Source organism: Schistocerca nitens, chromosome 2, assembly GCF_023898315.1.
Source record: "Schistocerca nitens isolate TAMUIC-IGC-003100 chromosome 2, iqSchNite1.1, whole genome shotgun sequence".
NCBI classification, from domain to species: domain Eukaryota; kingdom Metazoa; phylum Arthropoda; class Insecta; order Orthoptera; family Acrididae; genus Schistocerca; species Schistocerca nitens.
This window is the reverse complement of record NC_064615.1, coordinates 587573908-587589522: the sequence shown is the minus strand read 5'-3', so window position 1 is coordinate 587589522 and position 15615 is coordinate 587573908. Positions and strand designations below refer to the sequence as shown.

The 15615-nt window shown below is 43.2% G+C and overlaps 1 protein-coding gene across 1 annotated transcript in view; it reads left to right on the top strand.

Annotated features, from left to right (window-relative positions):
• The window catches only part of LOC126235170 (uncharacterized), a 73871-nt gene extending 62018 nt beyond the window's left edge, over positions 1-11853 (top strand). The window contains exon 5 of the mRNA XM_049943902.1: positions 11812-11853. Within this exon, the coding sequence (XP_049799859.1) occupies positions 11812-11853 (42 nt within the window). The remainder of the gene's footprint in view (positions 1-11811) is intronic.
• The last annotated feature ends 3762 nt before the right edge of the window (positions 11854-15615 follow it).

Sequence of the window (15615 nt, the reverse complement as noted above, 5' to 3'; positions counted from 1 at the left end):
ACAGGCGGAAACAGTAGGGGAACCTCAAGAGGATTTGGCTATTGTGTTTATTCCATTTCGTGGTACATTAACCGGTAAAATAGGAAAATTTCTTCCGAAACAGCAAGTGAAGATTGCCTCCTGCCCACCAGCTGAAACACGGACGCTGCCGGGTAGTATCAAGGACGAACTCGGATGACGGGAGCCCGGGGCTAGCAGATCATTTGCAAATGTTAATATATACATATATTAGACGTGATAGTGGCTACATCCTGGGAGCAAGAACTTACCGTGATTAAGAAGAAGGGCATATCCCACAAAGAACTGACTTCGGAAGGAGCGACGTGTCAGCGAGAGGAGGAGAAAGACGAGGAGGAGGGAGGGAGGGGGTGTTAGGAAGAGGTATTGGTTAGGGAAGAGGGGAGGAGAGGAGGTAGGAGAAACAAGACCTGCCTGAGCCAGCAGGTAATCAATCGATCAACACAGCTGATGATGGCAACGTGATCGTTTGCCGAAATATTACGTCCGTTGGACACTGACATCCGGCCGGTCACCCGTGAACTATTCCGCCATGAATTCGGGGAATTTGGAAGAATCATTTTCTTAAATACTATTAAAAACCTAAATTGAAATGATCACTAGGATTAGCAACCGTCCTATATAACAATGGATATCCTGTATTTCGTGATTAAAGCAACCACTTCATACAGACCCTTTACGGACACTAAAATCCCACATTTAATTCCGCTGATTTAACCTACTCGTATAACTCATTTTTAAAAAATACAGGGTGACAATTATTGAATTATATAAAAAAAACGTAAACTAGTTACGAACTACGGCGTACACACACTTTATTCAACATGTAGACGTCACTACAGATATTCGGATTTAGGTATGAGTTGTCCAATATGCCTGCCATCACTGGCGATGATGGGAATAGCGAAATACTGCATGAACCTCTGAAGTGCCGGAACATCGACGCTGTCGATAACCTCTTGAATGGCTGTTTTCAGCTCAGCAATGGTTTTGGGGTTTTGCTGTACACCAGCCCCACAAAAAGAAGTCGCATGTGCTCAGATCCGGAGAATGCGACGGCCAATCGATACCACGCCAGTGGCCTCTGGTTACCCCATAGCCAGAATGCGGTCCCCAAAATGCTCCTCCAGGACATCAAACACTATCCTGCTTCGATGGGGTCAGCTCCGTCTTGCACGAACCACATCTTGTCGAAATCAGGGTCACTTATCACTTTGGATAATGGAGATGAAATCATCTTCCAAAACTTTCACGCACTGTTCGGTAGTCACCGTGCCATCAAAAAATATCGCACCGATTATTCCGTGACTGGACACTGCACACCACACAATCGCCCATTGAGGGTGAAGAGACTTCACGGTCGCGAAATGCGGATTCGCAGTACCCCAAATGTGGCAATTTTGCTTATTGACGAACCCATCCAAATGAAAGTGGACTTCGTCGCTAAACCAAACCATATTCACATCAAAGTCCAGTTCGTCAGTTCTTTGGACATTATTGCTGACGAAACACAACCACAGTTCCATGGCCTTGGGACTTAATGTATGATGGGTTAGAATTTTGCATGAAAGAGATGCAGGTCTTCAATAACAACTTGTCACTGTGTTTCCCAGTTGATTCCATCAGTTCTGCAGTTAGTCTGATCGATATCCTGGGGCTGGTTTGAAACACAACGCGTGTCCTCTCGATGTTATCAGGCGTTTTCATCCTCTTTGAACGATCGACATTTCCGACACTGTCATTACGAAAACTACCCGTTCTCTCAAACTTGCGAATCAAATTCTTGATTGTTGTCAAATTCTTGATTGTTGTCTTCAGCTTGAACTCGGTCGCAAACTTTCTTTGAGATCGCACAGTAGGTCTTCACAAGCGCTATACACTCAGGCACGCTGTACCATGACATTTTCACATGCAAATGACCGACGACAAGGTGCGTGCGCATGCGCACACTGAGTCCCATCATGCCCCGCAACCAACCGTGCAATTTCAACGTTCTTATGCAAACCGTTTAACGACGATTTTATTCATATAGTTCAGTAATTGTCACCCTGCACATCATAGTTATGCCTATATGCCGACGATCTACATACTGACGTATGAATTTATCTTATAACACGTTGGTCGCTAGTTGTTAATTTTTAGACAATGCTTTTAATTTGAATCTGCCTTATTTAAACTGTAGCCTAAGTCAATTGTGAAAGTAACTTAATATATTTTATGTATTTCTAAACAACACTTTTAAAGTTGAAAAGTTGTGACAACAATGAACAATATTTTATTTACACTGGTGAGCGAAAACATTATGACCACCTGCTTAATAGCTTGGTTGTCCGTCTTTGGAAAGAAATACATCACTGATTCTGCGTATCAGGGCTACTACAGGTTTTTGGTATATTTGTGGAGGTATGTGGCATTTGATGTCTACGCACAGGTCATGTAATTCGCATAAATAAAGGGCCCCTGATATGCGAACGCAATGATGGCGCCCGTTAGCAACCGAGATGTGTTCCATAGAATTGGTATCAGGTGAATTTGGTCGCCAAGGCATAGACGTTAAGTTCACTATAATGCCCCTGATACTGCTGAAAGATGACATCGCCGTCAGGGAAGCTATCAGGCATGAACGGATGCAACTGGTTCGCAACTGTCAGCGTATCTTCGATTATTACCATAGGTCCCATGCAAGTGCAAGAGAATGTCTCCCATAGCATTATACTGCTCCCACCAGCCTGCGTCCGTGGCGCGCTGTACGTTTCGAGCTGTCGTTCACCTCGATGACGGCGTTTGTGGAGACTACCATCCACCTAGTGTAGCACAACTGTGACACATCCGAAGAGCCGACACGTTTCCATTGATCCACGGTCGAATTACGGCGGTCCCGTGTCCACTGCAATAGTAACTGACGATGTCGTTGGGTCAACATGTGAATACGTAAGGGTGGTCAGCTGCAGAGCTCCATGTTCAACACTGTTCGATGAACGGTTTGCTCTGAAGCAAGAACGTACGTATCAGGACGTACTGTGTGTGATTTGTAAATGTTTCACCTCAGCAACTCACGGAAGTAAAGCAAATGTGAGGCATCACATTTCTACGAGGAATCATACAAATACACTCCTGGAAATTGAAATAAGAACACCGTGAATTCATTGTCCCAGGAAGGGGAAACTTTATTGACACATTCCTGGGGTCAGATACATCACATTATCACACTGACAGAACCACAGGCAAATAGACACAGGCAACAGAGCATGCACAATGTCGGCACTAGTACAGTGTATATCCACCTTTCGCAGCAATGCAGGCTGCTATTCTCCCATGGAGACGATCGTAGAGATGCTGGATGTAGTCCTGTGGAACGGCTTGCCATGCCATTTCCACCTGGCGCCTCAGTTGGACCAGCGTTCGTGCTGGACGTGCAGACCGCGTGAGACGACGCTTCATCCAGTCCCAAACATGCTCAATGGGGGACAGATCCGGAGATCTTGCTGGCCAGGGTAGTTGACTTACACCTTCTAGAGCACGTTGGGTGGCACGGGATACATGCGGACGTGCATTGTCCTGTTGGAACAGCAAGTTCCCTTGCCGGTCTAGGAATGGTAGAACGATGGGTTCGATGACGGTTTGGATGTACCGTGCACTATTCAGTGTCCCCTCGACGATCACCAGTGGTGTACGGCCGGTGTAGGAGATCGCTCCCCACACCATGATGCCGGGTGTTGGCCCTGTGTGCCTCGGTCGTATGCAGTCCTGATTGTGGCGCTCACCTGCACGGCGCCAAACACGCATACGACCATCATTGGCACCAAGGCAGAAGCGACTCTCATCGCTGAAGACGACACGTCTCCATTCGTCCCTCCATTCACGCCTGTCGCGACACCACTGGAGGCGGGCTGCACGATGTTGGGGCGTGAGCGGAAGACGACCTAACGGTGTGCGGGACCGTAGCCCAGCTTCATGGAGACGGTTGCGAATGGTCCTCGCCGATACCCCAGGAGCAACAGTGTCCCTAATTTGCTGGGAAGTGGCGGTGCGGTCCCCTACGGCACTGCGTAGGATCCTACGGTCTTGGCGTGCATCCGTGCGTCGCTGCGGTCCGGTCCCAGGTCGACGGGCACGTGCACCTTCCGCCGACCACTGGCGACAACATCGATGTACTGTGGAGACCTCACGCCCCACGTGTTGAGCAATTCGGCGGTACGTCCACCCGGCCTCCCGCATGCCCACTATACGCCCTCGCTCAAAGTCCGTCAACTGCACATACGGTTCACGTCCACGCTGTCGCGGCATGCTACCAGTGTTAAAGACTGCGATGGAGCTCCGTATGCCACGGCAAACTGGCTGACACTGACGGCGGCGGTGCACAAATACTGCGCAGCTAGCGCCATTCGACGGCCAACACCGCGGTTCCTGGTGTGTCCGCTGTGCCGTGCGTGTGATCATTGCTTGTACAGCCCTCTCGCAGTGTCCGGAGCAAGTATGGTGGGTCTGACACACCGGTGTCAATGTGTTCTTTTTTCCATTTCCAGGAGTGTAGATTCGCGGTAGCAGCCGGCCGCGGTGGCCGAGCGGTTCTAGGCGCTTCAGTCCGGAACCGTGCGACTGCTACGGTCGCAGGTTCGAGTCCTGCCTCCGGCATAGATGTGTGTGATGTCGTTAGGTTAGTTAGATTTAAGTACTTCTAAGTTCTAGGGGACTGATAACCTCAGATGTTAAGTCACATAGTGCTCAGAGCCATTTTGATTTTACGGTAGCATCGACTTCAAAGCCTATTTCTACATCCATCACTAAACAAGGTACTCACGAACAAGTGCTCATTGCTGCTGCAGAACTGACAACAGCTTCTAAAATTGTCAAGCATCATCAATCCTTCAGTTCTCTTGACAGTACCGTAAAACTGTATGCCGCAATGTATCCTGACTCCAAAGTCGCCCCAAATAGTCTACAGCCAGGACCAAAGCTACAGCAATTGTTAAAAACATAACATTTGAAACTTCTTAGTGTTTGCTTATTTTTATCAGTTCAAACACCGACCTACAGAATTTTCCCTGACAAAAAATGGTTCAAATGGCTCTGAGCACTATGGGACTCAACTGCCGAGGTCATTAGTCCCCTAGAACTTAGAACTAGTTAAACCTAACTAACCTAAGAACATCACAAACATCCATGCCCGAGGCAGGATTCGAACCTGCGACCGTAGCGGTCTTGCGGTTCCAGACTGCAGCGCCTTTAACCGCACGGCCACTTCGGCCGGCTCCCTGACAAAGAAAACTCAAACTTGACCTATTCATTTATTACCCACAATATACAAGCCCAATGCAATCTGACTGCTATACAAGACAACATGGCTTCAAATAATTAACACAAAAGAATGGCTCTGAACTGGAAGAAATCCTAAAAATAACCTGTACTTATCCCACAGAAAATCTTCATAACACGAACTACAGCAATTACAGCAAGCAGCAACTACAGCCAGCTAAATAAAAGGATTCTAACTGTTGTAAGCTCTAACTACTAGGAGGCATATAGTTATCAAAAGAAAGATTTTACCTTATTTATGTAACATCCAGTTCCAAAAATTATATGGTCGTCAATAATTCCACTACCCAAACATTACCAACTACATCCATCCTCATTTTACAATGCATGCCCCACCAACAGTGAGTCTCCACGAAGGACACATGTCCAAGCCGTCCACTCGCTAACTGCTAATTTGCTAGTCCGTGCAACGAGTCTCTTACCGAGGGCGCAGAGCGCTGTCAACAATATTAATACAGTCTGTAGCGCTGCCAACATACAAACATATAAACAGGCTACATACACATTCTCGCACCACACTCCGTCCAAATGCATAAAATAATTGCAAGAAGTTTTATTTCACGGCATAGACATTTACGCATTGAACCACAAGGCTGAAAACATGTTTCCTTTCTTGTTCGGTACTCCACTGAAACTAACGGAATCCAGCAGACGCTGTTGAAGTTCGAATCACTGGATAACGTAATGTCGGAGACAACTGTAAAGTTTTGACTAGACATTTTAAGATAATTGTAAATTCCATTACATAAATTAATCGCTTTTTGTGGAGGAAATACTGATATCTACTTCGGAGGGCTTTATCGACGCAGCCAGCGGAAGTTTCTCGCCAAATTAAAGAAGAAGGAGTTAAAAGTGTAGAAGAAACTGGATGCCCTGCCCGTATTCTCCACAACTCTGTATCAAGCGTTGCTGGAGTCTACACCGAAATAATGGTTGTGTAAATATTTGATTATTTTTCAACATCTACAGCTACATCTACATACATACTCCGCAATCCACCATACGGTGCGTGGCGGAGGGTACCTCGTACCACAACTAGCATCTTCTCTCCCTGTTCCACTCCCAAACAGAACGAGGGAAAAATGACTGCCTATATGCCTCTGTACGAGCCCTAATCTCTCTTATCTTTGTGGTCTTTCCGCGAAGTATAAGTTGGCGGCAGTAAAATTGTACTGCAGTCAGCCTCAAATGCTGGTTCTCTAAATTTCCTCAGTAGCGATTCACGAAAAGAACGCCTCCTTTCGTCCAGACACTCCAACCCGAGTTCCTGCAGCATTTCCTTAACACTCGCGTGATGATCAAATCTACCAGTAACAAATATAGCAGCCCGCCTCTGAATTGCTTCTATGTCCTCCCTCAATCCGACCTGATACGGATCCCAAACGCTCCAGCAGTACTCAAGGATAGGTCGTCTTAGTGTTTTATAAGCGGTCTCCTTTACAGATGAACCACATCTTCCCAGAATTCTACCAATGAACCGAAGACGACTATCCGCCTTCCCCACAACTGCCATTACATGCTTGTCCCACTTCATATCGCTCTGCAGTGTTACGCCCAAATATTTAATCGACGTGACTGTGTCAAGCGCTACACTACTAATCCAGTATTCAAACATTACGGGATTCTTTTTCCTATTCATCTGCATTAATTTACATTTATCTATATTTAGAGTTAGCTGCCATTCTTTACACAATTACAAATCCTGTCCAAGTCATCTTCTGTCCTCCTACAGTCATTCAAAGACGACACCTTCCCGTACACCACAGCATCATCAGCAAACAGCCGCACATTGCTATCCACCCTATCCAAGAGATCATTTATGTAGATAGAAAAGAACAGCGGACCTACCACAATTCCCTGGGGCACTCCAGATGATACCCTCACCTCCGATGAACACTCACCATCGAGGACAACGTACTGGGTTCTATTACTTAAGAAGTAATACACGTAAGGACAGAGAAGCTAAGAGTGTTTGGCTTGTACGTGGATGTCAATCATCAGGCTTTTCTACCCCACTCAAAACCAAGACGGCTGTCATTAACGCCCGCAGTTGAGAGAAATCTTTAACTTCGGATTTCAATGAAACAATTTTTTGATGCCGAAGACCGACCGCCTAAAATACTTTCAGATATTTTCAATAGTCCGATCAGTGGAATTCACTTCATGTTTCTGCAGTCAAACTTGGCTGTTTGTAAAAAAAACAAAAAAAGAATATAAAAAGCGTGGAGATGAATAAAGTCTCGATCATTAAAATAAGAAATATATTAATCGATACTCAAAGCTGTTTCAGTGAAACGAAGACAGCCAGTTTTATTGGCATGCAAACCAAGTTGAATTTGAACTAGTTAAAGAATGAAAATCCTAACCAAGAAATAATTAATTTGATTTTGAAACTTAAGGAAGAGACTATGACTTTCTATACCACAGCATTTGATTACTTAGAGAAATGGGCTATTTCTTTTAATAAATATCAAGTATTCGATTGGACGGCGCTATCTGAAACCCAAGATTGGGTGATGATTGAAAACACTATTATATCCCTGACTAGAAATGGTGTAAAGATTTCAGGCGACAGTTGTTTTCAGGAACATATATATCGTAAGAGCTTTTTAGAGACTAAGCATGACTCTGAAGAATGTAAATCTAAACACTCCGCCGGCCGCGGTGGCCGTGCGGTTCTCGGCGCTGCTGTTCCGAACCGCGGGATTGCTACGGTCGCAGGTTCGAATCCTGCCTCGGGCACGGATGTGTGTGATGTCCTTAGGTTAGTTAGGTTTAACTAGTACTAAGTTCTAGTGGACTCATGACCTAAGATGTTAAGTCCCATAGTGCGCAGAGCCATTTGAACCAATTTTTTTTTCTAAACACTCCCGGAAAGAAAGTTGGATTTACTTTCTTAAAGAAACCAAAAATCCTGAACGCAAATGTAAACTACTGAAATTATGAATATGTTTTCTATTCCCGCACACAACGCTACTGTAGAAAGAGTATTTTCGCTGATGTCGACCCAGTGGACTGATGAAAGAAATCGACTGATGCCAGAGGCTGTGGAATCAGTCTTACAATTCCAGTTTAACTACAAGCTGACTTGAGTTGACTTGCATGGAGTTTTATAAATACGTAAAAGGGAAAAAAGTTGTGCTGGGAAAGGTGAAATCTTCCGAGAAATATGGTGTACCAACTACTTCTGTCGCAACAAGTTCCATGTATTTGCGTTCTAAATAACGAGTAATTATATTAATAAATTTTTTACTTCATTTCTACATCCCCATCTCAGTATCCGACGAGTCTCCACCTAGGTACGGCGAACCTAGTACTAGCTCGGTTTACATCTACTGGAAACACTGATTTGGCAAGTCAAGTGAAAGCGTTAGCGTGCGCAAAGAACAAAAATGTCCCTGTACTCGATGTCACTGCAGCATTGATAGTCATCAAGGCAGCTTTTAAGTGTGAATTTAAAGGAGAAATTAGGTGACTACGTTTCTTGTTTCCTTGAAAATTTTTTCTACAGCAAAAAGTAAAGGACATAGTTAGACGAAGGAAGATCCCCACAATATTTCGTCGATAAGCGACGATATTGGTGTTTCTGGAAGTAAGTCTGTCATTTACTAGAACGACACTGGATTGCCGGCAACGTATCAATTTAAACTTCTAAAATTAATCTAACTTCATTAATTAGTAGTAAAAGCTTTTTGTATATTTTTACACCCACACATCGTGGTCAGCACTTCTTTCGTTAAGAGACGGTAGAAAACACAAGCTCCCTTGTGACCTTGTCACTGTTGTATATCAAACAGAAGCACATATGACTTACTGGATCTACTATGCCTCTATTGCGCCACAACACTTACGGAACCTCGCAACGGAGCAGGATGAGCACATAAGATAAGCAGACACTCGTTTCGATAGCGCGACGTCCATATTCCTCTCCCCCCACTCTCTCCCTCTCTCTCTCTCTCTCTGTCTGTGTGCTTGTGCGTGTGTGTGTGTAACTGGTTATCTCGACAGGCTTGTAAAAATGAATTGAGTTCTACAGGCTCCAAGATAAGATCATCAAACGTTCGGCAAATGGCTTGCTGTGAGCGAGAAGCTCTGCTGTGAGGGGCAAGATACACGACCGATATGAATTTTTCATTGTGGTTGCTGAAGTAGAGGAGAATCAAACCACTCACAGCTTCAGTCTAAGGGTAATGAAACACATTAACACAGCTGACATTCTAAATGAATTATAATGGTGTAGAGTGAGTCTGTCAATCTCCAGCGAAAAGCCGCAGCAGTGAAACAGAATGGACCACAGGGAGACTCGATCCTGGAACTTCGCATTTCGTGGCCGACGCGTTTAACAAAATCTTGAATACGTTGGCGGACCAACTCAAAGTTTCAAATGTTGGGAGTTTCTCTACTACCGTTTGCAGCCCTGAAGGAGAGCTCTCGCATACCTTGCTCCCTGCCACCCCTAACAGAAAAGTGATTTTTTAGCGTGAATTAGACTGCAGGAGAGGGTGCACAGTTTTAAGCCAAATGGAAGATTTAATATAGCGAAAGTCTGTAGGAAAGGTAGAAAGTCATTCTCAAAACAGGAGTTGGGCTGTGGTTGGAGCTTTCTCCGCGCAGGGATGCTAATCCAGTTACGCACGCAGGAAAACTTTCGGAATTTGGAAGAGTAGAAGATACATAATAACTGAAGTAGTAACTCAGGCTATGAGTGTGCCACGACCAGGGTGACCAACTTAGTGATTCTGCCGCTAGATCTGTCCTTTTTTAATTCAATCTCGCGACAAGATTTTTAGTTTTGCGGTAGGTCACATTTATGAAGATTTTAAAAGTGTTTTAGCTACTAATCTGGAGTTTTCTTAAAGAATGGCAGTAAACTGTAAGTTTCAGTTTGACATGAAATGTGAGACAATTGTCGCAATGATTAGATGTAACTTTTGTCATTCCTCGTTAGCAGCCATAAAATATCAGTGTTACTGATACACCGCAGAGTAAATATTGATTAAAATCATCGCGTAAATGTTTCCCATATACCGGTATTTCTATATATAGTTGTGCGATATCCCAAATTTCCCCTGGGATTCCACACCCTAGTGCTTACTGTGGTGTCGAAGTAACAATAACAAAATCAATTCAGTCCTCGATCACGCTATTAAGAAGCTTGTCAGTGATAGTCATTTTCACTTAAATTCATTGAAATGGGTAAGACGCAGTATCTGCAAAGATTTCTAGCAGAGTGGCTAAAAGCGTAAGCTATAAAAATTGGTTACGCAGAATGGACTTAAGTGCAGTTATCTGCTAAATTAAGTGATTTAACGAAACATATGAACGCTAACGAGTTAAAAAAGGGAAGCACCTATACATGATCCGTATCAATTGTTATCATTCAAACCAGTGAACATTGAAACAAAACGAGTGGAAGCACAAATTCCGTTATTCACTGCAAAGCACTGTTCTTTCAGAGTAACTAACCACATGTGCGAATTCTGTAGATCGTGTTTTTCATATAGCAGGGGTGCCAGTGAAATAAAGATACTCAGAAAAAAATGCCGTGCTATCGTTTGCAGTGTCATAGGGCCATTGTTTGATGAACAGTTGCCAAAAGATATTGGTGATAGGGGTTACAGCCTACTGATTGATGTAAGTAACGATTGTTCAGTTACAAAATTATTGGGTACAGCCATCGGGTACTAATGAGAAACAAAGAAATGCGTTGTTGCAATCTACTTGCAGGTAATACAACTGCTGATGCACTGCTGATGGTCTGACCTCAGCCATAAAGACTTGTATAAAGGACAGAGGTTTATATTATGCGGAATTAATAGGTGTTGGGACTGACAATGCATCGGTGATGACTGGTATCAACAATGGTGCGTACGCCAAGCTGAAAACTGAATTACCTCACTTGCAGCTAATTATATGCTAGTGTCATTCGCTACAGCTAGCAGTTTCCCATGCTACTGCAGAATACCCTCCTAGAAACTTAGATTTTATAAACAGAGAAACATACAACTGGTTCTCCCATTAGTCAGGTGGGCAAGTCGCATACAAGCAACTGTATGAAGCAATTAGCGGCCGGTGTGGCCGAGCGGTTCTAGGCGCTTCAGTCTGGAACCGAACGACCTGTTACGGTCGCAGGCTCGAATCCTGCCTCGGGCATGGATGTGTGTGATGTCATTAGGTTAGTTAGGTTTTAGTAGTTCTAAGTTCTAGGGGACTGGTGACCTTAGATGTTAAGTCCCATAGTGCTCAGAGCCATTTGAAGCATTTTTGAAGCAATTAGTGAAGGAAAACTACCTTTGAAAGTTGTGAATGTCAGTTTTACTCGTTGGCTGTCCATTTCTATAGCAGTGAACAGAATACTTCAATAATGGTTTGAGCTGAAAACTCATTTTACTGTAGTAGTGAGCATTGTTGTACCGCAGAGGTTTTATACCAGGTGTATGCAGACTGTAGTAATTATGCATTTTATGTTTTTTTCAGGCAGATACTAAAGCAAGTTCAGACGGTAAACAAACACTCTGAAAGTGAAAATCAACATTCCACAAAACTTCCGGATTATATACTGCTGCTTATTGAGTCTCATTGTACGAGAATTATGCTTCCAAGCAAAAGATTAGATTTTATACGGGACAAACATCGGTTATGAATTTGAAACGTAGATGTCTAGGATATACGTCAAATGTGTCTTAAATTCATTCAGCTACATCAGCGTCTTCCCGAGAACACAGAAGTTTTGCAGGAAATGGTCCTATTTTGACTGACGGATGTCACAGACCTGTTAAACTATCTGTAATTGAAGCAGCAAAACTGCTTACAGACTATAAGGACATACTAACAGCTGTAGACTTGCAGTGGGATAATTTATGCAATGTACGGTGGCATTATGTGAATGACTGTGTTACATTTTCGGTAGAAGTTTACCGTCATAGAGACTCCAGAGGAGAAAATCCTTTCCATGAACTGGCATGTATCGCCTTACATGTGCTGTCACTCCCACATTCTAACGCAGATGTTGAACATGTGTTGAGTTTTGTAAATAACATGAAATCAAAAGAGAAGAACAAAACGAAAGTTAGGACACTCCATTATACAGTGAAGCGTCAAAGTAACTGGTGTAGTCATGCGTATTCAAATACAGAAATATGTAAACAGGCGGAATACGGTGCTGCGGTCGGCAACGCCTATATAAGACAAGTGTCTGGCGCAGTTGTCAAATCGGTTACTGCTGCTACAATGGCAGATTATCAAGATGTAAGTGAATTTTGACGTAGTGTTTAGTCGGCGCACGAGCGTTGGGAAACAGCATCTCCGAGGTAGCGATGAAGTGGGAATTTTTCCGTACGAACATTTCACGAGTGTACCGTGAATTTCAGGAAACTGGTAAAGCGGCAAATCTCCGACATCGCTGTCGCCGGAAAAAGATCCTACAAGAACGGGACCAACGACGACTAAAGAGGATCGTTCAACGTGACAGAAGTGCAACCCTTCCGCAAATTCTGCAGATTTCAATGCTGGGCCATCTTCAAACGATTCAACGAAACATCATAGATATGGGCTTTCGGAGCCGAAGGTCCACTTTTGTACCCTTGATGACTGCACGACACAAAGATTTACGCATCGCCTGGGCCCGTCAACACTGACACTGGACTGCTGATGACTGAAACATGTTGTATCGAGCGGATGGGCGTGTACGGGTATGGAGAAAACCTCATGAATCCATGGACCCTGCACGTCAGCAAGGGACTGTTCAAGCTGGTGCAGGCTCTGTAACGGTGTGCGACGTGTGCAGTTGGATTGATATGGAACCCCTGATACGTCTAGATACGACTCTGACAGGTGACAAGTACGTAAGCATCTTGTCTGATCACCTGCGTTCATTCATGTTCATTGTGCATTCCGACGGACTTGGGCAATTTAAGCAGGACAGTGCGACACCCACATGTCCAGAATTGCTACAGAGTGGCTCCAGGAACACTCTTCTGAGTTTAAAGACTTCCGTTGGCTACCAAACACCCCAGACATGAACATAATTGAGCATATCTCGGATGCCTTGCAACGTGCTGTTCACAAGACATCTCGACCCTCTTGTACTCTTACAGATTTGTGGACAGCCCTGAGGATTCATGTGTCAATTCCGTCCAGCACTACTTCAGACATTAGTTAAGTCCATGCCATGTCGAGTAGCGGCACTTTCGCATCTCGCAGGGGTCCTATACGATATTAGGCAGGTGTGCCAGTTTATTTGTCTCTTCCGTGTATATTGTGTGTCAAATATGGACTAAAAAGTGAAGGCAGAGGTTGCAGTTCGTACAAACTGCCGAAAGAGTTGTTGCAAAAGATAGGTATTATGCAGTGCTACTCTAAACCACCAACTTCAGCTTCAGCAGCACTTCAACTTCCTTCTTTGAAGAGGAGGTAAAGAGCGAAGAGGAGGAAATATAAAAGAGCACGAGATGGCGATGATCGAAGTACCTATGTTTAATTTTAAGTTAGTTAAGCATAAGCAGTTTTTTTGAAGGCATTTAATTTCTGCTTATTTAATTCAGTGCCAGTATATTGCACATTTTTTCGTGTTTTATAACATATTTCAGCCATAATTTTTCGTTTTTTATGATATGCACGGTACAGTCTTCGTTTTCCCCCCTATGGCGGATAATGGTGTCTTACTTTAAAGAGGTTTGTCGTCTTTTTGGCAGCTGCGTGTTCTTAGATCCTCTTTACTCGAAACCCCTATTTTCCATGTCTCTCCCGTTAATTTCATTTTATCTATCGACTTCAGTAATCCTCTTTTCCTAAAGCTTTTTTTGGTTGTATAAGATTGTATCACATTTATGGGTTTACGTTATATATGTCTATATCGTTCGTTTTGTGTTACATTTCTTTGTTTTTTTAATTTCTCATGTAAGAACGAGTTACTGGTGTTGGATTACGCTTACGTGATGTAACTCCAAGGTACATGTTCGCTGTGCTACACTTCTTTGCTTTCATATGTTCGCTGTGCATTATTTTTGGCTTAGATATGACGACATTGGTCAGAGCCGATGTGTTGTATCCTATTCTTAAGTACTTCCCCCCATAATTTATTGCATGTCGGGAATCTAGGGATTTGTTATGTTCAATCTGGGAACAATTGAAGGTCTTGTGTTGGTCATCCTGGTCACGAGTCTGCTCACCTGATTGAGCCGATCTTGCCCCCATTATTTCTAATATTAAATCGAGTTTCAGAGCAAAATTGTTTTTGTACACTCAAAGCTGTATTTGTCATTTCCCTGAATAAATATTTGAACTCAGTTGTTGTGAATCTGAGATTGTCACTTTAATCCCTACAAAGCTTTACCGTAAACAATAAGTTCGCTCTTTTTGAACATTGTTGTTTGTACCGATAGCTCCTTCATGATCATTGCTTCTGGCGCTATCCAGTATAATTTTAGAGCTTGTGGGAGTACATTCAATTACTTGTCTTGTGTGTGATCGATTACTCTTAATACAATACGGCTAAAACACAAAGTACGTACAGTTTAACTGTGACTGTGAAGAGCAGTATTTTTTTGTCGAATTTAGAGGAAAACTCGTGTTTTTATTATGTAACAGTAGTTGTCTGTTACCAAGAAACGTGATATAGAACGTCATTTTTTAACCAGTCACGCACACTGTAATTGTGACTTTCCTATCAATTCTGAATTACGAAAACGTCAAGTTAGTGACTTAAAATCTAAATTAACATTACAGCAAAGTGTGTTTTTAAAGCCAGCTCAACAAAATAGTTATTACACCAGGACCTCCGATTGTGTGAATATTTTCCGCTTTAGTTTGATGAAAGCACTGATATTCCCGATATTGGAGAGTTGCGTTTATTTATTAGAAATGTCTTTCATGATTTTATGGTTACGGAAAAGTTTGTAAAAGTGCTGCCTCTTCATGAACGTGCTAGAGAGTAAGACATATTTACTGCATTCCTTAAATTTGCGAAAGATAGCAACTTTCACTCTCTAAACTTGTAGCCATAACAACAGATACTCTCCAACAACTGGAAAGAAGAATGAATTTCTTTCTCTTTGTGATGTAGATTATTCATTTCCAAAATTTCTTTCTTAGTTCTGGGAAGCTTTATGTACAAATATTTCGAAGTCTGACCATGACATAAAAATTGTAACTCGTGCAGTAAATGACATCCGATCCACATCACCCTTTGTTCAAAAAATCTTTTGGGTGTATCAGGTTCTGACAACGGTGACATAATGCTTCATACAGACATAAGGTGGCTTGGTACGGGGAAAACGCTGG